A 23,443-nucleotide genomic window follows, 5' to 3' on the forward strand; every position below is an offset into this window, starting at 1 on the left:
CATATGTTCAAGTAATAACTCCACTCAGGGCAGGAATTAAAATAGCGTGTTTGTTGTAAACGTTTGCTTGTCCCCTTTTGGCTGTTAAAACTAAGCAGGCGTTCAACTATATATGTGCTAACTAGGGGGCCTGGATCTATTGTTTCATATTGCACAAAAGCAATCTGAGGATATGTTTTAGTCCCGTGTTAACTTCAGGAAAATACTTCTACGGTCTTCGTTGTGACACTTCAGCCGTGACTCAACTAGTACCGCACCTTTTTGTGTGTGTCCCCATACTGAAAAGAAAATGTGGTGGCAATCTCATATTCCAGTGGCTAAAGAAGGAACACACAGGGGATGCTATGTTTTGAAGAAGAAAAACCTGTGCCTATCAAATCCCGCATGGAAAGATTAAAGTAGTTTACACTCGACTTCAGAACCACCTATGTGGTTCTTTTGGGAAACATCTCAGAAGAAGTAAAGCGTTGCTGGATCTGCCAGTATTATTTTAACCCTGGTAACTATGACCAAGTGTCTGTAATTACTCCCTCACAAAGCCAAACTATCAAATAATTTCTACGGCTATATGGTAATATAGTTAACATTAACTTCGTTAACATTAAGTATAAGTGGGATGGTACCAAATGTTCAATAGTTTTCTTATCGTTGGGGGTACAACTAATGATTTTGGCAATGTAAATTCCCCCCACCTCCCTCCAGATCAATTTCCGCTTTGATTGAACACCCACACCCATTACTTCAAACCGATTTTGTGCCATCATTTCTCCTTGATCACCAGATGTCATCAAAAGCAGTCAGGTTTGGCTAACTCTCCTTACCACTGAGGGCCATTGCAAGTGAGACTTGTTTAAACCGGGGCACAAATTTCATTACAGTCGTACCTTGAATCCCGAATGTCTTGGTACTCGGATGCTTTGGCTTCCAAACGCCGCAAACCCAGAAGTGAGTGTTCCAGATTGAGAACATTCTTTGGAACCCAAACGTCCGACAGGGCTTCCGATTGGCTGCAGGAGCTTCCTGCAGCCAATCGGAAGCTGCGCTTTGGTTTCCGAACGTTTTGGAAGTCGAAAGGACTTCTGGAATGGATTCCGTTCGACTTCCAAGGTACGACTGTATAAGAATTGCCAAAGAATCACCGAAAGAGGGTAGCTTCTCTCCACCCTGTGCTGCATCATTTCGAAAGGTGAGAGATAACTGCAAGGTCCATGTGTCACCTTAAATTACAAAGAAACTAAACTATGATTTGAATTTCAATGCACAGCACGCTAGCGCATACTACTGAAATCACAGGCATTTAGTTCCTCCCCTGCTGCTGCCACTCTACCAGGAGACAAGCCGTGGTCCTCTGAAAACAAACAATGAGTGGTAAACAATATTTGTTCTTGGCTTACTCCTCTTCGTTTGTTTGGAAGACTAACAAGGGACAAGCCTGTGTTATGGCTTGTTTCTTGGCAGTGCAGCAGGAGTGAGGGAGCAGAGAAGGACCCACAATTTCTGCAGCGTGCTGTGCATTCATATACAAACCACAGCTTAGTTTAACTGTAAGTTGAAAATGATAGTTTAGCAATTTTGTGAGTAATTCTGGTTCAGCTCTTGTCATGCTATCCGTTGTGCTTTTAACACAAAACAGCCAAGTCAACAAAGATGGCGGGTTTAAAAAAATTAAAAAATTAAGGCTTTACTGCTTACATTTTTGGGGGGAACAAATTGCCCACTGAAATCTTGAAAGGTTAGCCTATTGTGTCTTTCTAAATTTATTTATATACTACCCTCCCATAAAATATCAGGGATGTATACAGCAATATAAAAACCATTAAAAGCAAGATGGGATAATCATTAAAATGACTGGCCACTCCAGAAAATTTCAAACAACAGCCTAGGGCTGCCAGCATATATGAAGTCTTTTAAGAGACGCCTGAAAACGGATGGTGCCTGCCAAATTTGCTGGAAGAGTATTCCACAATGTGAGACCAACAAAAATACCGTATCTTTTGCTCTATAAGACTCACTTTTTCCCTCCTAAAAGGTAAGGGGAAATGTGTGTGCATCTTATGGAGCGAATGCAGGCTGCACAGCTATCCCAGAAGCCAGAACAGCAAGAGGGATTGCTGCTTTCACTGTGCAGCAATCCCTCTTGCTGTTCTGGCTTCTGAGATTCAGAATAATTTTTTTTCTTGTTTTCCTCCTCCAAAAACTAGGTGCGTCTTATGGTCTGGTGCGTCTTATAGAGCGAAAAATACGGTATGTGCCCAACAGGCCGCTGTATCACAGCAGTAAACAGCACTCTTATGATTATCTCAGTGATTGAGCTGGGATACAAGGGCTCAGGCAGTCCTTAAGGAATGTTGGACCTAAGTTGTTCAGGGCTCTGTACCTGACTTGATATGCTCATCTCCCCAGATAGTAATCAGTGAATTGTATTATCTTGAATGTGAAGTACTCCAAGCTGCTTGTGCACTATGTGGTGCCTTTAACCCCAAGAAACATAGATGCCTGGCTTGAAAGCAGAGGTTGATTACCTCGAAGGAAAAGTATAGTTTATGTTTCCAGAAAATAGTGGAAATCTCCAGCCCTTTTGGAATTACTGGGGGAAACAAGCAGGGGAGTTGCAATGGCTGAAAACGAGGGGAGAAACCCGCAATTATTTTAGGCTTTCGTGTTGTCAATGCCAAGAGACATCTTTTGATATGTATTGAAGCCAAAGAGGATATTTCTTAGATCAAAGTGTCCCAATAGGAAAAAAGCAACTAAAATCTGATAATAGATGAATGAAATCTTATACTCCCTTTTTAGAAAATAGTTTGATTGCCACCAATAACAACAGGGCAATTTTTTTACTTTGTGCTGTAAGACTCATGGCCTTTCCAGGAGGTCTGCAGATCAAATTTTCTTCAAAGAAACATTTGAACCCAACTACTTCCACTGTCCACATGAGTGCTTCTCTTTTACCCCTTTATTTTTCATAACAGATTACCAAAAGAAGAACCTATTTAGAAACTAATATTGCTAATCACATTTCAAAATCAAGTTCAAAGTCTGGAAAGGTACTGCATTCTCCACCATAAAATAATGGTCTGAAAGAGGCAATAATACTTTCAGGATCTTATGAAAGCACTAATAAAACGGCTGGCAATGCAAAGTCCTCTGCTCAGATCTGTGGGCTGAAATCTCGTCTCTTGAACCCACTCACAAAGTGGCATATCACAGCCATCGTCTCTTAGAGCTCTTCCCAGTTAACTGCAATATGAAGATAAGTAGTACCAGCCTACCTTAGAGGGCTATTGTAAGGATTGTTGAGATAGGCAAATCGTGTGTTGTAAAAGGAAAATGCAGTCATTATTTATTGGAAGATCTTGCCTCTTGTAATAGGTAAATCAATCTCTCTCTGTATTTTACTGAATTTAGCAGTCCAGTATATTATCATTATAATGCATTTTCACGAGGTGATTTTATATGTCATGGACCAATAGTAGTAATTTTAGAAGCTGCAACAATTACGTCCAGATCTTTTAAAGTGTGAAACAGAAATGCCAGATTTAAGACCTTGCCCCCGAAAACTCCATAACCACACATAAAGCACTGCCTTATAAATCTTCCTTCTGTTATGTTATTATTGTGGTTGAGAAATTCATCTATAAAACAACTTGATATGGTCATGCATTCTGGGAGTGTTTGAAATACCACAAATCCACTCCTGTTTTAGAATAGAAATTATTACACTGTGAAAGGCATGACAGGGATAGATGTGCACCACAAATTAATACAGGAGACAAACGGGAAATCTGCAAATAAGGGACAAATACTCATTTTTAATATAAAAAAATGAGAGGTGCATTAATCAGAAAAAAATGTGTTTTTTGTAATTCTCTTGTCAATCTCTAGCTAGTTGAAGCAGAATATAATCTGAACTGTAACACTTGGGAAATAAAAGATTTAAAGCATCATGAGAATAGATGGAGGAAGCAATTGAGCAAGAAGTTGCTTTGAGCTTTCTGGCGTTCTGATTTTGGGGGTTCGGATGTTTTTGGATGCACTGGGCATCGGTCAGGTGATTTCCACCACCTGAATATGTTCTGATGTGGTAGAGTCCCAGGAACAATGTGCTACCTTCTTTTCTCTGAGCGTGCAAATCGTCCCTAATTGCTGGGATTACACACACTGTTTCAGCACTTCCAGTGTCCACAATCCATGCCCATAGCATAACTCAACTTGCACTGTGAATCCTGCCACTTCACAAAGATTAAAAGGGGCTGGTCATCGTCTGTACTGACCTGGGCTGCTGGGAGCTGAAGTCTAACAACTTCTGGAGGACCACATGTTCCCCATCACTGGTATGCTCTATCATGCCTGGAGGGGCTTTTGGAAGCTGCCCATTCTGAATGCCTTTGAGCAGCTGTTCTGATTTAGCTCAGTTCTGTGTAAGAGAAATATAATGCAAGCCAAAGGATTATTTCCCCCCCCCCTCGAGCTTCATCTTTTGATAAGAAACACTGTGTAGTCGTAACCAAAACTAATGAGCTGGTGATCTGAGGCTTGCTTGCTGGAACAACTTACTCTGCATATCTGTCCTGCTTAGAGAAAAAACACACACACACACTTCAGTTTCTGAATGATCTTCAGGGGCTGTATGCTTTTAAAAAAGAAGATGACTATGCTTCATACAGATTTAGCCTGGAATTCGTGGAGATGCCCTCTCAAAAAATAATTTGGGGGAAATGAAGTGAAAATTAATGGTTGCCAGTTCATGACTCCTTCTCCAGAGGGGAAGACACAATGATCAAGAGTGGTGACTCAACCGAACCATCTAGTACAAACCTTCTAGAATACAGCAGAACACTGGTTGCACATTTTGCCGCTTTGCATTCTCAAGTCCAGAGTTTCACCAGCTGTCTGAGTTTCCAAACACTCCACCTCTTATGTGTTGCTGATTCCTTTTTTTATTATTCTCCTTCTTTCTAGAGAGAGACCTTTTTGGAGCAGAACCTTTTGACCCTTTTAGCTGCGGAGCAGGAGATTTCCCTCCAGACATTCAATCCAAACTAGACGAGATGCAGGTGACAAAACATTTGCCATTGCAAAAATGTTGTTTCTATTGCCATGTAAATATCAGGGGACATTGTTTGTGCTGTAGGCGGCATGATCATGGCCTGTGTTGCAAGGGGGGGGGGAGGGAAATAGGATTCATTCAGTTGTTAATAATAGAGTGTTTATCCATCTCAAGCAGAGGTACTTTTTCTGGGGTTCTCCACATGTGCCGTTTCCGTCATCCATCACCACTGTCCATGCTGCTGGTAGTCCCAACAACATCTAAGGAGAACAACACTGGCAATAAGTGAATCAGTGTTCAGAATCCTTAGAAGATTTAGTGCTTATTCTATAAGCTTTTGTAGCACTTCTGCAGAGGAAACGGGGTCAATATTACTGTTCATGCTTCCTCTAGAAAAGAACTATTTATCCCTTGTGGGCTACATGGAGGGTGCAGTTTTGAAGATCTGAATGTAACCACTACAACAGTGATGGCCAAACTTGGTCCTCCAGGTGTTTTGGGGCTACAACTCCCATCATCCCTAGCTAACAGGACCAGTGGTCAGGGATGATGGGAACTGTAGTCCCAAAACAGCTGGAGGGCCAAGTTTGGCCATCACTACACTGCAAGACCACCAAGGAAGAATGCACTCACTGCAAGCAAGCCTTAATATCTATCTGTAAAACACATCTTGCTCTTTCAAGGTACAACACACTTCGCCTAACTATAATATTGCTTAGGCTCCTAACCAGGTTTGATTCTTGCCGTTTGGAGTCCTAAAAAAATGTCTCCTTCTCTTCCCTTCCTCCTCCTTTCATATGCCAGCACTTCATTGTCCATGTTGCCTGCCTTTCTACGTTCTTTAGGCCCAACAGGACTTCTTTAAACCTATCCCCACCCACTCAAATACATGACAAATGGTAGCCCGCTGGGTTTCTCCACTCATTTCTCAATCACGATCCCTTCTCTAGTCACCCCATCCTATCTGTGTATGGTTAATCAGCCACTCACACTTCATTTCAAACCCACAAGACCCCTTGCCTATCTTTCTTCATCACTGCTGGGTATCTTTGCCCATTGACTGGCCTTTGCTTACCTCCATGTAGTGGTTAGCCCTCCACCATCCCATCACTACTCTTCCTGATCCATTGACACACAGGGCAGTACAGGCCAGTTGGCTGCAGGGCTAGTGGCAAGAAACACCTTTCCTTTTAGCTCCTCTGTAACATTATTCCACTTTTCCCACCCCAATACCCGTGGTTTTTGACAGTATACCATGTGAGACCAAACTATACCAAGTGCATGCACAAAATATTTATATCTATGTGTGACGAAATACCATAAATACCTTTCCAATCTCAACAGTGGGGGAATTATAATTTACTTCAGAAAATGAACTTGGTTGCAATCAACTTTATATTTACTTCTGAATATTTTGTAAGAAATAATGAAAAGATAAATTTAGTTGCAATTATTTTATATTATTCGGTTTAGTTGTTTGTGAGATCTGTAACTAGGAGCAAAATCCAATGCATATCTACTTGGGCGTAAGTTCTCTTGAGTTCAGTGAGACTTGTTCCACGTAATTGTGTATAGAATTGTAGCCTAAATTAGAAATGTTATTACCGATGTTAACCAATCTGCCAGAAGCTCTAATATTTCTTCTGTCTCTTTGTGCTTTCGTGGGTGTGCAGCGTCAGCGATGGTTGGTATATATATTTTTTAATGAGTTTCGATTCATGTCCTATAAAGTATAATAACGTTGATGTCTGAGAGCTAAACTTTAGCACTTCAGATTGCTAGATTTCCATTCGTTTTCATTTTTCATGTGGTAAAATTTGAGAAATTCATGCAGGCCCCTTTCAGAGAGGTATTGACTTTTTGTCTGTAATAGCTCACTATGCTGTACATACACATTATGTAAGGATGAGTTCTTTTATTCAATCTGAACTTTAAAACTCAAGGGAAATGTTATTACTTCAGACAGAGCAGGCAAGTTGGCTACCATTTCTGTAAAATACAAGCTTTTGTGGGGATGCTCTGCTCTGGGTATATGTGCACTTGAAGTGCCCTCAACCATGCATATGATATGTATTAAAAAAGACACTGCTGCAGATGTTTGATCATATAGGGACCTCATTCACAATGTTCTTCCCACTCCCCATTCACTGAGATGGAAGAACAGTTTCATACATTAGGATAAATGGACCATGGATAAAAAAAGGTGTGCATTGCTAAAGAGCCACACCGCCACCGATATGAGCCAGGAATCTGCTTTGTATTTTGACTTGCTAAAACCTGACCCTTTGCCAACAAGTATATATTACCTTCCCCAGGCATTCTTTCCCAGAAAATAGAAGGCATGTGCATTGGACTGATTCTTTACAGTCACATTCCCAATTCTGTCATCCAAACATAAGGCTTTTTACATGTAGGTCTCTAAGGAATTGAATCAATGCACGTGTCTTCTGTTGTTGTTTTGTTTTTTCAGTAAAAGAATACTTATTTATTCTTCAACTCTAGCCAGTACTGTAATCCAGAGGGGAGGGCTACCTTTCAAATCAGCCATCTTTGTAGCATATTTGATTTATAGGTCAAACTGAAATCCTATAAGCCCACAGGAATAACCCTTATGAAAGCACCTCTATCTTGCCAAGAATCACTCCTTATCTTGAAGGTTGCCTCTTGCCAATTTGTACGTAAGGCAGTCTACGCTGCCATGGTCTAAAACAGAGCCATTGTATTCTCAGTTCTTTATCCAACTAGATCCATTCCAGCTCAGAATGGAACTGCATACTTTTTCTCCATTTGCAAGCCTGATACAGTGGAATGTGACACAACCCACTGTATATTTTCAATCAGGGTTCGACCTTGACACTTGACACATCACACACACACACACACAACTTTTGCAGGCTACATACATGTTCCACTGCCGCCGCCGCCTCCAAAAACTGACAAAATGCAAACGTTCAAATTCACTTTTTAAATTTCACATTAGGCAGATATTTGATGGGGACCCTGATCTCAAACTGAGAGTGCTTTTCTCATATAGATAGTGAGATATATTGTAAATTTCATTCGTACAGTTCATCTATAATTAACGGGACAGTGGAAACAGGCAGCTTAAGGCTCAATAGAAGTAACATCAAAAGCATATGATGCGTGTGTGTGTGTGTGTGTGTCTGTAATTAAAGCACATTAAATTCTTATTTTTTATAATGATATTTATTGAAAAAAGAATTTTTTTAAAATTACAAAGAAAAAAGACAAAATTACAAAGGAAAAAGACAAAAACAGAAAAACAAAAAGAAAAAACAAAACCATCACTTTCAAATTCTCCACTTTCTTTACCTTCTTTCCATGACCTCCTCCTCCTCCCATCTCTTGTATCTTGATTGATAATTGTCACAGCAAATCCTTTCCATAATTCATAATATTCTGTCATTACATTACCTTACTCTATTTTCATCTTATCTTATAAAAAACCTTAAAACTTAAGATTTAAATCTTATTTTTACCAGCTTCTCATAACCATTACCTTTTTACCTAATTCTTTAAACATTTTTACAAGAGCCAAGTAATTTCATTTCAACATTTTTAAAGCACATTAAATTTTTAAAAAGCAGTCACACAAACACACACACACACAGAGAGAGAGAGAGAGAGAGAGAGAGAGAGAGAGTAGTTTCATTCTCTATGAAACAATCCAGATGAGAATGTATTACAGAACTCAAAAGAGCTTATTCCTGCATGACCAGACTTTCTTTCTTTTCTTTTTTTAAGGTGAATTCCACAGTTATAAGAATGAGCACTTCTCAATAGGCGTTTGTAAAATACCGCATTTTCTCACTCTTTCCTGTTTCTTTGTTTGTGTTTTTCTTCCTCTGTTTCAGGAGGGGTTCAAAATGGGACTGACTCTGGAAGGCACAGTATTTTGCCTTGACCCTCTAGACAGCAGGTGCTGATGCCAGGAAAAGAACCGTGAAAAGATATTGCCATCTCTTTTTTTTAGGAGGGGGGGGGGAGTTTTAAAACGTATTACAAATACTGTCAATGTGCCAAAAATGTTTTTTTTCAACTTGTTCACTTTTGTGAGGTTTGCATCTGTGAAACTCCAGATAGGTTCCAGTGTTATCCCTGTACAAATGTAAAAAGTCACACGTGTATATGAAACCAAAATGAAATCACACTGCTGTCTTTCTTAGTCATCTTCCGCCACCCAATGGCAATTCACCATGTGCTGTGAAGTCCTTCGAACTATTCATGCAATGCTATAGAATCCCCTCCGTTGGTTTCTTCATTCCCAGTATGTAGGGCCCTGTTCATACATTTTTGTTGAAAATCGCCCAGAAACTGCATACCACAGTTCACGCAGTCCATAAATCCTTGTTTCTGGCCATTATTCAAGCTGCAGTGCGCTCTGTGGTTCTTCACATAGACTTTCCCACATTAATGGCTGTACTTTAACATAAAGGGAGTGATGGAGGCAGTTCCAGTTTACTCTCCCAGCATCACCTATTTGAGGTGCTTCAGATGTTGTCAGGCTCCAACTCCCATCAGCCCCAACTCTCATCAGCCCCAACTAACATGACTCTCATCATGGGAAGATCGGAGCTGAAAACCAGCAACACCCGGGGAACCACAGATTCCTGTCCTAGCTTTAAGAATTTTGATTAGGCGCATAAGGTTATTTTTACATTCCTGGTGGTGTTGGTCATTTAGAATCTGCTTCACAAAAAGCTATGTTTTTCAGTGGCGAGTGATAGTCTATTTTCACATCTACATGTGCACACAAGCGCTCTTCTGCACTCAGAAGCATATTTAGGAGGTGGGGGTCCGATAGCTGACTCCTCAACACAGATGTTTTGGAAACCCTGTTGATTTCCAAGTGGAGGCAGTCTAAAAGTCACTGCTAGGTTGTGCATGTCAAGTTGCTACGTACAACGGGAAAAATCCAGCTCAGATTGCCTTATGCACACACGCTTTAGCTAAGAGAAGACACCCTCGATGTTTTGAGGTCAGGCCCTCTGCGAATTCCAGAGGGTTTGAGAGTACATCCTGCAGGATCTTGGAAGCCTAGAGAATCATCTGGAAGCACACAAAGGAGTTCTGCTGCTGGGTCATGTGGGAACCCTATGAAAGCTGCTTGGATCATACATTTGGCAAATAACCTAACTGTGCAATGTACGTGTCATTTATGGGTGCATAATTTGATAACAATAACCCAGAGAAGAATGGTGGGGACAGGTTATCCTGTTGTCATTTGTAATTCCTGTGCAGAAGCCCATTCCTGAGCATCACTGTATTTTTCTTCCACTAGCCTTCAAACTAGCAATAAATGAACATTTTGTTTGTGCATTTCTTGCATTCACCAGTGGAATTGTTCCTTCTTGTTTCCATATTTGCCATCACTTTTCTCATTTTTTAAAGTGTGTGTGTATGTATACACATTTATATATATATACATATATATGTATATACAATAATTTTTTTGGGGGGGAGTTTCCTCTCCTGTGAGGATCCTTTCACTGAAAAGACTTTTTGGGGGGTGGGGAGGGTGGATGCGAAGGACAAATAAGAGAAGGCACTTAAGAGATTATTTTACTGCTTATATCTTTTAGACGGGGAGAAAAGAACTAGTTTTCTGGTACTTGGGTTGAAAAAAATAATAGCTTTTGACCTTATATTGTGAGGTTTACACAGAAAATAGAATGCATTTATGCAATATTATTACTTTTTTAAAAAAGCTTTGTTCCAGCCTCGGAAGACGCTTAAGCAGATGCCTGGACAGTCTGGGATTCTTCACTTGCTTAAAGTTAGGCATCTGCTTAGGCGTTGCGGCTCCAGCGAGCCTTTCCTATTTTTGCGTTGTGTTAAGTCTTCCTTCTTTTCATTGATCGGTCTGAATGTATACCTATATCTATGGACAGGATCCAAAGAGAACTGCCTGCGTACGTAAAGTGCTTCTGCACATGTACGGGGAAGAATGCAGGCGCTCACATCACACTGAACACCATTCCAGAGGGTCGCCTGACTTTCAGAAACTGCTTGGCGAGGACGCAAGGATGGTGGCTGCAGTAGGAAGGTGTGGGACAAATACTTGCAGTGTATATGCAAAACACCACAAACAGTCCTTTGGATCATGGCCTATGTGTCTGTCGATATAGTTATATACATATATATATATGGAATCACTAATGGGTAGAGTAGACTATGTTTCCTAGAAAGAAATCTATAATTTTGTTTGTCCTATAGTATTTTGCAATTTGTACAACGAGGTTGTTTAGTAGCCATATCAATGGCTTTTTAAAACAAATAGAATTTGTATTTTTATCGTACTTTTAAAAAAGAAAGCTTTACGTAATAAGCATATATTTAGGGGCCGTTTACTACGGATGGTAACGAAACACTCAGAAAATATTTGCACATTTTAAGAAACCTTTGTTTTACTGATTTTTACGTGGGTTGATTCTACGAAATGCTAAATATGATCTAACCGATCTCGCCAGTACAAGGACACCTAAATTAATTCAGCGAGAAAGTACATTTTTAACGAGAGGGTTCTAGTGTTCTGGTTGAAATTTGTATTTCTATGTAATCTCAAACTGTCTGTTTAATTTTGCTCCGAATAAATGTTTTAAATAATTTTGTCTCGTGGAACAGAATTTTTATTTAATACTGATCCGCAGTACAAAGAAAACGGTAAATATAAAATGAAAGCGAAGATCAAACAATAATAACCACAAAACTCAACAACAACAAAAATGGGGGCTGCAACAAAATGTTGCAGTTCATAGTACTCCTGTTCACCTCCCCCACTCCCAAGGGTGCATAGGCGCTGGGGCCCTGCGTGGCCGAGCACACACAAAATTGCCAGTGAAGGAGCTGGGTGCCCACAAACTGTGCCAGGGGCACAGGCACACCCCTGCAGAGGCCCCAGGCAGGCGCAATAGCGGGGCCAAGCTTCTGCAAAAGTGTAAGTATTCTGTGCCTAATGGTACAGTGGTGCCTCGCAAGACGAAAAGAATCCATTCTGTGATTCTCTTCGTCTAGCGGTTTTTTCGTCTTGCGAAGCAAGCCCATTGAAGGATTAGCGGATTAGCGCTATTAGCGGCTTTTAGCGGCTTATCTGCTGATCGGATCAGCTGATAAGCGGCTTAGCGGCTTAGAAAAAGGGGGGAAGGGGAAAAAACCAGCAGGAACTCGCAAGACATTGCCGTCTTGCGAAGCAAGCCCATAGGAAATTCGTTTTGCGAAGCACCTCCAAAACGGAAAACTCTTTCGTCTAGCGAGTTTTCCGTCTTGCGAGGCATTCGTCTTGCAGGACACCACTGTACTTCATTGAGCTGTTTGTTTGCTACTTTTGGTTGTTTTGGTCTCCTTATGTCTTCCCAAAAAAGTTTGCTTGTTTTTGTACACCTGCAAACCTTGGGTTTCCCCTCAAAACATGCTGACACCTCATTTGTGGTGGCATTTTGCTTATATAAGGGAGAACACTCGAGAGAATTAGTATATATGGTTGTATTAATACTTACCATATGTATATGAGTGTACTAGCCATTCATCACTAATATTACAGCAGAAGACTATACAGCAAAAGCATAACTGCTTCTATTGCAACTCCACAAGAATCCGCCATTTTCCAGTTTGCAATTCCCATATGAACCTACCACCTACTGAAATCAATCAGTTCGGTGTTGCGGTTAAGAGTGTCAGACCAGGATCTGGGAGAAAAGAGTTCAGCCATGATGCTCACTTGCTTGGCGAGGCCACCCCATTCCCTAAGGTGCAAATAACTAGACGCCACACAGCATTTTGGTTGGGGGAGCAAATAAGGCCGCAAATTTATTGGTTACAGAGGTAAGGTTTGGCCATAGGCATTGTGGTAGGGAACTGTGCGTGTCACTCCCACCCGTGTTTCTAAGGGTGAAGCCACTGGTGGGGGGATGCCCTATGACCTACAGCAAATTGGGGCATCCCCCAAGCTGTCCCTGTTGGAGAATAATAATAAAATGGGGCATGGTGGAGAACCATGTCTGCTACCTTGAACTCCTCAAATGAAAGACCGGCTCTATTGGGAGGGGTTCAACGTTTCACTGGAGAAATGGTTCCATCAGCACAAGTATTTTTCTGCTTTCCAGACAGAATTATATCCCCTCTCCTCTCCCTACATGCTGTTCTGGGACTTCTCCCATCAGCCCCGCTCCTGAAAACAAAAGTCCTCAGTGTTTATGGGGAAGCTCTCTATGAGCTTATGATTGTTCTTTCTGATCCAGATAAGCTTGTCACTAATTTGTAAATTAGTCTACTGAAATGACACCACTCAGACAAGATATCCCAGAATTCTCTTGAAAGGCCTGCCTGGCAGTCATTGATGCAATACAGTTTCTCTTTGGGTTTAGAGGAGCTAAATAACAACACACCCACACAATAATTCCCCCCATCGTCAATTATCTTACCAAACTGGAGAAAGAGATTTCTGTATTTTCTTCTTTTTTAAGACACAATTCGCTACATGTCTGCTCGGCATTCAGGACGAGAACAGTTCTTGTCATTAATGTTTGGCTCTCTTTAAGATAGTTGCTTGACTTGTCTATCTAAATAGTTTGTGTCGGCTTGACATTTATATATCTGAAATCCTTTGGAATCTAGAGTTTCATCCAACTCTTAAGATTTTGAACACCCCATTATTCTAAACAAGAATAAATAAAGCCATCAGGTACTCCTGGCCCTGGATCAATTTTGATTAAAATGAGCTTTATGGAGTAAACAAGTGGTCTATATCACTGTTGCAACATCTCTGGGAAAATACAATAAATACTATTTGTTGTTGTTTTTTTACTCAGCACAGTTTTCTGAATCTCAAACTGAGTAATAGCTCTGTTGGTGTTACAGGGCAGATGAAGCAATCTTTCATCATCCGATGACCTCTAGTTAAAATGTTTTGCCAAGATAGGGAAACTGCAAGGCTGAAGACCTAAGATGCCAGGTCCACTTCTTCAACAATTGTTGTGTTTTCATCCTTACTTTGTCAGGGAACACCATTAACATTGATCACAATGGCTGTGCTGTTTTATCTGTGGTCGGGGACAGAGGGTGGCGCTAGGGAGGGAGATGTTGTTGCATCATTCCTTGGTGTGTGGAGTGCCGCAGGGCGCAATCCTCTCCCCGATGCTTTTCAACATCTTTATGTGCCCCCTTGCCCAGATTGTCCGGAGCTTTGGGCTGGGTTGCCACCAATATGCTGATGACACTCAGCTCTATCTGCTGGTGGATGGCCACACCGACTCGGCCCCAGACACATTGAACAGATGTTTGGAAGCTGTGCCTGGATGGCTGCCTGGGAGCCAGTTGAAGTTAAATCCTTCAAAGACACAGGTCCTCTGGCTGGGTTAGGATGGCATGGGAATGAGGGACCAACTCCCTTCTCTTGCAGGGGCCCAATTAGCGCCAGTGCCTTCCGTTAAGAGTTTAGGTGTAATCCTTGATGCCTCCCTTTCCATGGACGCACAGGTTACAGCAACAGCCAAGGCGACATTTTCCCACCTTCGCCGCATCAAGCAGTTGGTCCCTTATCTTTCCCGCCCTGATCTGGCCACAGTGATCCATGCGACAGTCACCTCCAGGCTTGACTACTGCAATTCGCTCTACGTGGGGCTGTCCTTGAAACAGTCCCACAAACTCCAGCGGGTGCAGAATGCTACAGCGAGGCTCCTCACGGGGTCCCTGCCATGGGAGCATATTCACCCAGTGTTTTACCAGTTGCACTGGCTCCCGGTGGAGTATAGGCTCAGGTTGAAGGTGCTGGTTTTGACCTTTAAAGCCCTTTGTGGATTAGGGCCCTCATATTTACAGGACCGCCTCTCCTGGTATGCCCCGCAGAGGACCTTAAGGTCCATGAATAGCCATAGTTTAGAGGTCCCAGGCCCTAAGGAGGTCAGACTATCCTCCACCGGGGCCGGGCCTTTTCAGTGATGGCTCTGACCTGGTGGAATGCTCTGTCCCATGAGACTAGGGCCCTTCAGGATTTAACCTCCTTCCATCAGGCCTGTAAGACAGAGCTATTCTGCCTGGCCTTTAATTTGAATTCAGCCTGATCTTTTATTTCCCTTCTCTTCCTTCCCCCCTCCCCTTTTATGAAGATTACCCGCTCTGAGACCCCACAGCTAATTCTCCCCTGGCCTCCTCGCTGGCCCAAGTAGGACTAATTCAGCCAGCTAGCCCTGGTGACTATCTAATGCTTATTAGATGGATTTTCCCCAAATTGATTTCCGAACTTTGAATTTTATTTTTATTCATGTTTTTATACTGTATTTTATGCTGCTTCTACAATTAAGTGTTTTAAATTTGTTGTTAGCTGCCCTGAGCCCAGTTTTCTGAACCGGGAAGAGCAGGGTATAAATAAAATATTATTATTATTATTATTATTTTATTTTATTTATTTATTTATTTATTTATTATTATTATTATTATTATTATTATTGGGAACTTGTAAAATGAAGGTCTTAAGATGTAGACCTCCCTATTTACGATGAGTTCCACACCCCATAGTCAAATTGGACAAGGCTTAACTATCAAGAGATCCTTTACCTTATTGCATTTGTATCCCACTTTTTTAAACTACCGGTAAGTAATACAGAAAATTCACCGTATGGATGATACAGACCAGCTTTAAGTATACATGGGCATGTAGTAGCAAATGTAGTAGCAAATGCCATGAACTGGCAGAACAATGGGGAGAGGAGCAAGGGTTGTAGCCAGAACCTGGGGATGGGGAAGGAGAGGTTGGTGTATGAAGTACTCGCAGGGTGATGGTTTCAGTGCACAGGAACCAGAATAGCAGGACCCATCACCAGAGCCAGAGGGGCCCTGTCTCCCCAAACACACTGGGCTCTGAGGCATAGGGAGCAGTGGGAGGGACACTCCAGGAGGCTGAGACAAGCAAGGGCCCACAGCCCAGCTCTCTAGCTGGCCAGGTGGGGCTCGCTAGCTCTGGGAGGCGGCTAGGAACAGGTGAGGGTCACCTGTCTCATCAGACCCAGATGCAGCAATCAGCATGCAAAGTACAAAACGGAGGGGCTGTGTCTGCTCGAATGCCCATGTTGAAGGACCTTAGATGCTCCTGGATCTCTGTGGGACTTTGGACATGTGGATTGACCCTGGACTGGGGACTTGACATACTGACTTGCCACCAGGTAGGCCAGGAGACAAAATATTTCTATAGAGGTGTAATGTTCCATACATTCTTCAGTCCTGTGCTTTGAGAGTGGGTCGATTTGGTAGCTGGCTGGTTTTAGTTTGACACGTTTGGGGTTTTTTAACTCCCACTTGCTTCGCTCTGCAAAAAAACCTGCCAGTATCTTATCTGGTCTTGGCAACCAGTTGGAGTAGCAAGCGCAGAGATTTTGCAGGGCAGCATTGCGAAGACTTGTAAACCATGCGCTGGACTTGAATCAAAATTTTTGCTATGCTAAGATTTTGCTTGGACTTCATTTGCACCAGATATCGCTTCACACCAGGGAACAAATGCATGTGGAAATGGTCTTTCTCACTGAAGAGTTCAGGTTGCGGTCAGAGCATACAAGGCCCTTTCATGTTCTGTGGATAGGATTCAAAAATGTTAGCTCTATAGGCTATAATTTCATTCCCTCTATGAAGGGGCACACTTCTGTTGCGTGTCGAGGTCCCCAAGCCACCCCCCAATAACTCACACATCACAAACATTGGGTTTTTGGCACAATTTTGGCCACAACTTTATTTAAATACATCCAAGGGAGTGGTTGCTTAGGCATTGGTTCCAACTATCTGTCCTTGCCCAGGGGACAACTGACTTCCGGATTCCAACGAAAGCCAGTGCAGGAAACAACTTTTGGGGAGAAAATGAAGCTGGGCCTCAGTCCTTCACTTCTCACCCTCATGTTCCTGGTGGCCCAAGTCCGATGCCAGGGACAAGGACGAAAAGAATGGCAAGCCCCTGGATTCCTTTAACGGAATTCCCTTTCCGCACCACCATCGGAGGGGTAGGCACTTACCCCTCCACCAACCAATTTGAACCAATGCCTAACCGCCAACCTTACAAGTTGTGATGATTTGCTATGCAGTAGGCAAAACCAAATGGCACCAGCCAGTCAGCCAAATGGACAAATTCCTACCGGGCCCCTGCCTCAAAGCAGATGACCCCATGACAGGCATAGCAAGGTCAAGCGAACAACCCCCCAATACAGGGAGGGTGGGCGGGTGATCTGGTCCAAGCAGCCAAGAGACGCTCAAAGTTGGGAACCAGTATTTAAAACTTCTGACCCCTCCTTCAAAATTGGCAACAAGCAGTTCTCCCCAGCGACCCGATTAACCAATTCACTGCCAGGGTCCCTCCACAAATCCGCCCAGCAACAATGGGGTGGCTTGTATCCCCCACCGCAACACATACTCTCTGCTAGGGAGAACACATTTTTTCTGGATGCTATGTTGCTTTTGCTGTGACAGAACAAACATAACTACTGCTCTGGGGAAATGTTAATTTAGGTGGAGCTACCCCTCAGGAAATAAATGCATCTGGCTCGCAACGTGCACATTTAACTTCTGGGATCACAGCTTCACACGCTTGGTGGTTGGCCAGCTGAAACCACAAATATTAAACGCATGCAAGGCAGAGAGCTTCCCTGCCATGGAAAGAGCTTTTAAGCTCTCTGCCCTGCTTACTAGGCTTTGGGAGACTCTCCCAGAACCCACACGAGAGCTTCCCAGAGCCTTGTAAGCAAGGCAGGGAGGAGCTCAAAATCTCTCTGCCTTGTGTGAGGGGCAAGGCCTGCTTGGTGCGCCAGCTTCAGAAATATAGAGATGTTGTATACAGTATGAGGTTGGGGAAGAAGGAGGTGGGGTTGTGAAACATACTCTTTTTGTTAGCATATGTGTGGAGTTTTGTGTCAGCATCACTTGCATAGGTTTTCTTTCTATTCACTTATTATATTTCCTTGGTAGTGAGAGAGGTTGGGGGACAGGGCTTGGTTAGTTGTCTTAATTGGCTGCAGTGAAATTTGTTTGTGTGTAAGAGAGAGAGAGAGAGGGATGGTTGAGTCCAGTTAACCAGATTGATTTGTATGCTGTTGGTGGGTTCTTGTTGTTGTCTTGATGGGCTCTGTATGTAATAAAAGGGAGCCATACCAGAGTGAAGGTGTCCTCTTTTATTTGTACCCATGTCAGTTTAGGTCTGTGGGTTGGCTTTTCTTGTTGTTGTGTTGTCGTTTAGTCGTGTCCGACTCTTCGTGACTCCATGGACCAGGGCACGCCAGGCACTCCTGTCTTCCACTGCTTCCCGCAGTTTGGTCAAACTCATGCTGGTAGCTTCGAGAACACCGTCCAACCATCTTGTCCTCTTTCATCCCCTTCTCCTTGTGCCCTCAATCTTTCCCAACATCAGGGTCTTTTCTAGGGAGTCTTCTCTTCTCATGACATGGCCGAAGTATTGGAGCCTCAGCTTCAGGATCTGTCCTCCCAGTGAGCACTCAGGGCTGATTTCCTTCAGAATGGATAGGTTTGATCTTCTTGCAGACCATGGGACTCTCAAGAGTCTCCTCCAGCACCATAATTCAAAAGCTTTTCTAGGAAGGCTGTTTCCCATACAACTTGGTACCAGTGGTCCTTGTTCACTCCTGACAGGTCCCTCCAGTGTTTGGCTATAATGTTTCTGGCTGCTAGGAGTACAAAATTCAACCTGAAAAAAGAGACCATGCACGTATTCTTGTAAACCAAGAAAATCTTTAATTAAATATATATATATATATTAAAAGAAACATAGGGATGCTCATGCATGGGTAATTCTGGGGTTGTGTTGGCTATACATAGTTTTGGCTTTACACATCCCCTGAATGTAAGCCTCACACAAGTTGTGAGTTGACAGTATTACAGTTTGATAGCAGAAGCTTAAAAGGTGGGTGCTTTGTTGTAAACACAGAAACAATAGCTGTATTCGGACATTCGCCTGAAGACACAATGATTAGAAGCAGGGCAAAGGTTTTAAGGTAAAGGTAAAGGTACCCCTGCCCGTACGGGCCAGTCTTGCCAGACTCTAGGGTTGTGCGCCCATCTCACTCAAGAGGCCGGGGGCCAGCGCTGTCCAAAGACACTTCCGGGTCACGTGGCCAGCGTGACATCGCTGCTCTGGCGAACCAGAGCCGCATACGGAAACGCCGTTTACCTTCCCGCTTGTAAGCGGTCCCTATTTATCTACTTGCACCCGGGGGTGCTTTCGAACTGCTAGGTTGGCAGGCGCTGGGACCGAACGACGGGAGCGCACCCCGCCGCAGGGATTCGAACCGCCGACCTTTCGATCGGCAAGCCCTAGGCGCTGAGGCTTTTACCCACAGCGCCACCTGCGTCCCAAGGCAAAGGTTTTAGGTCCCTGCTAAGCTGTGAAACCTCTTGCACTAACTTGGGTGACTTGCTACCTTGCTGTTAGCTTTTTGTGATAAAATAGGCACCTTATATGAGACTTGAAGATAAACCTTTACTTGTCAAGTTGGCAACAGTTGAACTAGTATTATTCAATGCATTTCTCTCTTGAGGCCAAGAGAGGGTTTAGTCTTTTTGCTTGCAAAACTGCTTCATAGCAGTGCATAAGTTATTAACCCATAGCTTGCTTGTCCTCTCAAACTCTGCCAGACAGTGTCTGCTTGAAGTCACCATATTCCCACGTTCTCACTCAACGAAGCAGAATAACCTGCCAACTGCCACCTCCTGCAAACCACCATTGTAAATCTATACTGCCCTCTTCAGGAAGGTTCAGGAGACGGGGGGGGGGCAATCTCCACCATTCCTCCTCAGTCCAGTCCCTGACAGCAGTTCTCTAACCATCCAGTGTTTACAAAAATGTGTATATTATGTAAGACTTGCCTTAAAATGAATGTATTAGTGAAAATGACGCACAACAATCCATTGCATGAGGAGCAACTGCTCGCAAAAAAAATGTGTACTTTGGTTAAAACAGCATACAAAAAATGTGTTTATTAGGTGAAATTTGTCCTAGAACACTGGAAAAAGGGAGTTTTTAAAAAAGAAAAATTGCAAATTGCTGCAGAAATGTGGAGAACCAAGTTTAAGATTGGAAAAATGAGAAACTGAGAGAAAAGGAGTCAACATATCCTTCCATCACTATTGAGCGCAAGAGCACGTTTCTGCTCCTTAGCACCTGGTTTTCAGAGACACGCCATCTCTGTTACTCAAGGTAGTGCACAGCCAACATGACTTGCAGCCATTAATAATCTCATCCTGTGTGAATTCATCTCATTCCCTTCCAAGAATGTAGATGAGTTGCAGCTGAACGTGTGGCCTGAATCCATTTGTAAGCATTGTATATGTGGTGACATGACCCATCTTTGTGGCATCAATCTGTGGTGTCATCATTTATACACCTAGCACTGGATATTGCATCCGTCAATATGCATCGGTGAAGCAATTTGATATAAGCCTTCTGGACTTGTAAAGGGATAATGGACTTGTACAAGGATAAGAGTACTGGGAAATGATCCATAATGAATTGGGGAAAAAATGTTTAAAAGTACTTTTCCAGAAAACCAGAGTCCTTTCTGTTGGGGATAATTCAGACTGAAATTCCCAGGTGTCAAAAAAGGTTATTTATGTATGCTACTACTGCGGCCCATGTTTTGTTGGCCCAAAAATGGAAAACGAGTGTGGTCCCAACCAAAGAAGAATGGCAACTTAAGTTGACTGAATATGCACAACTCGCAGACTTAACATATAGAATATGAGAAGAACATACATTTAGAGAAGATTGGAAAGCGTTTATTGGATATCTGGGATATAATTGTATACAGCATTTAGATAAATTCAACAGTGTAAATAAGTTTTGATGGATGCAAAAATGGAATATTGAATGGTATAGTTTTTGTAAAATATGCAGGGATTTATGATATGTAAAATGAACTATAGAAAGAGAAGGGAAGTCATTGATATCTTAAGGATTAAAATGAGTATTTTAAATTGTGAAACAGAAAATTTAATAAAAATGATATATATATAAAGATATTGGACTTCAAAGTTCACTTGATTTAAAGTTTTGCAGCAGGAGTCTGAAAAAGAGCAGAGTCTAAAATGTAACCAAATTTCTTTGCTCATATGCAGAAGAGGACAGAAGGAAAACTTACTGACAGATAAAACAGAGGACACTGATTTATCTTGCCTGCTAAAACTCTGTGACTCCAGTGGTGAAACAGTCAAGTCTGGTGTTGGGGCAAACCTTATGAATGGAAAATCTTCCAACGCCTAAGTAAAACCACACAAAATTGACTAAGCTGATTCTGATTGCTTTAATGCGGAGAACAGCTCCGCCTAGATGAATTTCTCTTGTACATGACCACATGCTGATTTGCCTGCTCAGGCTTGCCATGGCTTTGCAATCCGTATGGAATTGTGGCCTCCATCTGTGAGATCTGAGTTCAGCAGCTGGACTCAATAAGACCATTTTTGGACTAGCTTTCGGAAAACAAACGGCTCAAGCCAAAAACAAAAGCCCACTGCCATCAATCTGGCAACATACTAATCTTGTAAATATTAACCCCCCTAAAAAAGCAATCAGCCTAACTGTTTCATTCAATTATACACAATTTATCTTAACGGCATATAGACATTTTTGTAGAAAGGAATGCCTCAGCCAACAACTGTTGTGGTAGAGGATCTGACCATTCTGTTGTAGAATATACACCAGTGATGATATGTGGTAAAATCCATTACTGTCCAGAGCATCACCCAAGGTATAGTTTCAGTGTCTGCTTTTGCCCTTTGTGGGATATTGGGCTGCTATAACACATTATAGGAAATGGAGCAGTTGTGGGAGGAGACCAGGAGAAATAGAAAATGGAGCTGCGCTGTCCATTAATGGATGCAATTTCTACTATTCTGTGCTGATCCCGTGGGCTACCCGAGAGGCGAGGTCCAAGTCCGGTCCGTGGTCAAAGGTGCAACGTGGAGGCAGTCTCTAGTAGCTGAAGCTGGGTGCAGGGCAGGGAGTCGGGTGAAGTCAGGAACAGGCATGCAAGCAGGGAGCCAAGGCGGGTCAGGAGCTCAGGCAGGAAAGCAGGACAGGGTTCAGGCAGGAACTAGCAGGTTGCTTCCACAACTTGGGACTGGCACTGGCCAGCTTTTATCTGCCCTGAGGCATAGGGCGGCCCTGGTCCACGGGTCACTCGCCTCTCCTGGCCTGGAGGCGAGCACTCCTCCTGCGGGAACTTAGTTCCCTCCGCCTCTCTGCCCTGAGCCTCTGCAGCTCAGGAGAGGCTGGAGGGTTACCGGACCCAGAGGCAACCTCAGCTTCCTCTGACGGGGCTGAGAGTGGAGCACCTGCAGGCAATGGGTCCTCCATCACCTCAGGAGCCAGAGCAGACTCAGCTGGTGCCTGTACCTGAGGATCTGGCACAGGTGAGGACCCTTCAGGCTCAAGCCCCAGCCCCGGCTCAGCTGGTTCTGGAGGCAGGGACTCCTGTGCAGGCTGGGACTCCTCAGGTTCAGGCTCCGAGTCCGAATCCCAGGCCATCACATATTCTGAATATGGTGTCCAAGTGCACATCCGGGTTCTGAAAAATGTTCGAAAACAGAAGCATTTAATTCTGGGTTTTTGGCATTTGAGAAAGCCTCTCTTCCTCCCGGAGGGGAGGGGTTGTGACCGGGAGACAATTCCTGCTTCACGCAAGGGGCATTTGGCCCCCTGCCCTCTCACTATCGCTGGCGCGCCATGCCCCCCAGGTGGGCACCCAATCGGGTGGCACCGAGGGTGTGTGGTTTAGCCGCTCAAATGCGGACATGCCAGCTCTCCCTGCCATTCGCTCCCGATCTGCCACGAGTCACCCACCCACCACTCCCTCTAGGGCATAGCTTCTCGCTTGGCCTTGCTATGGACCTATGGTTGGTCGCCCAGGGCGCCTGGTAGGAGCTTTTTCCAATTGGCAAATTGGCACCGGCCTCTTGTTTTTTTCCCCGCCTACTTCGTAGCAATCGCCACAAGTTTCTTGGTATTTGGCAGTTAGGCATTGGAATGTGTTGTTGGTGTATGGAAGGGCAAGGTGTGGCCATCGCCTACCCCTTCACTTTTGGGTATTCTGTTAAAGGAATCCGGCGGTCGTGGATCCTGTCTGATGCCCTGTGTGGCGGGGGGCCATGGCACGACTCTCAGTGACATCAGGGGAGAGCTTATAGTTGTATTTGCATCAACAGTTAACCCCTCAGCAGACTCGCCCCTCTCTGAGTGGGTGGAGTCAAATTGTCTGTGGTCCAATGCCTAAGCCAATACCTTCTCACATGCTGTAATCAATAAAGTTGTGGCCTTTTCTTGCCCATTAACCTAATATACTGTGTCCACGTTTCTTCATTCCCCAATTGGGTCCTCGAATCACAACCGAAACG

At 43.4% G+C, this 23,443-nt stretch overlaps 1 protein-coding gene across 7 annotated transcripts in view; it reads left to right on the forward strand.

Annotated features, from left to right (window-relative positions):
* GULP1 (GULP PTB domain containing engulfment adaptor 1) overlaps positions 1-11,678 on the forward strand; it is a 170,422-nt gene extending 158,744 nt beyond the window's left edge. For 6 of the 7 annotated variants that reach the window (XM_082205673.1, XM_082205672.1, XM_082205669.1 and 3 more), the window contains 2 exons: positions 4,963-5,057; positions 8,926-11,678. In XM_082205673.1, coding sequence (XP_082061799.1) covers positions 4,963-5,057; positions 8,926-8,997 — 167 coding nt within the window. In that variant the 3' untranslated portion in view covers positions 8,998-11,678. Of the gene's footprint in view, positions 1-4,962; positions 5,058-6,723; positions 6,735-8,925 lie in introns of all 7 variants that reach the window. The other variant, XM_082205671.1, reaches the window with a different exon arrangement.
* Positions 11,679-23,443: the final 11,765 nt, after the last annotated feature.

The sequence above is a fragment of the Podarcis vaucheri genome (assembly GCF_965113315.1).
Source record: "Podarcis vaucheri genome assembly, chromosome: 1".
In the NCBI taxonomy this organism is placed as follows: Eukaryota; Metazoa; Chordata; class Lepidosauria; order Squamata; family Lacertidae; genus Podarcis; species Podarcis vaucheri.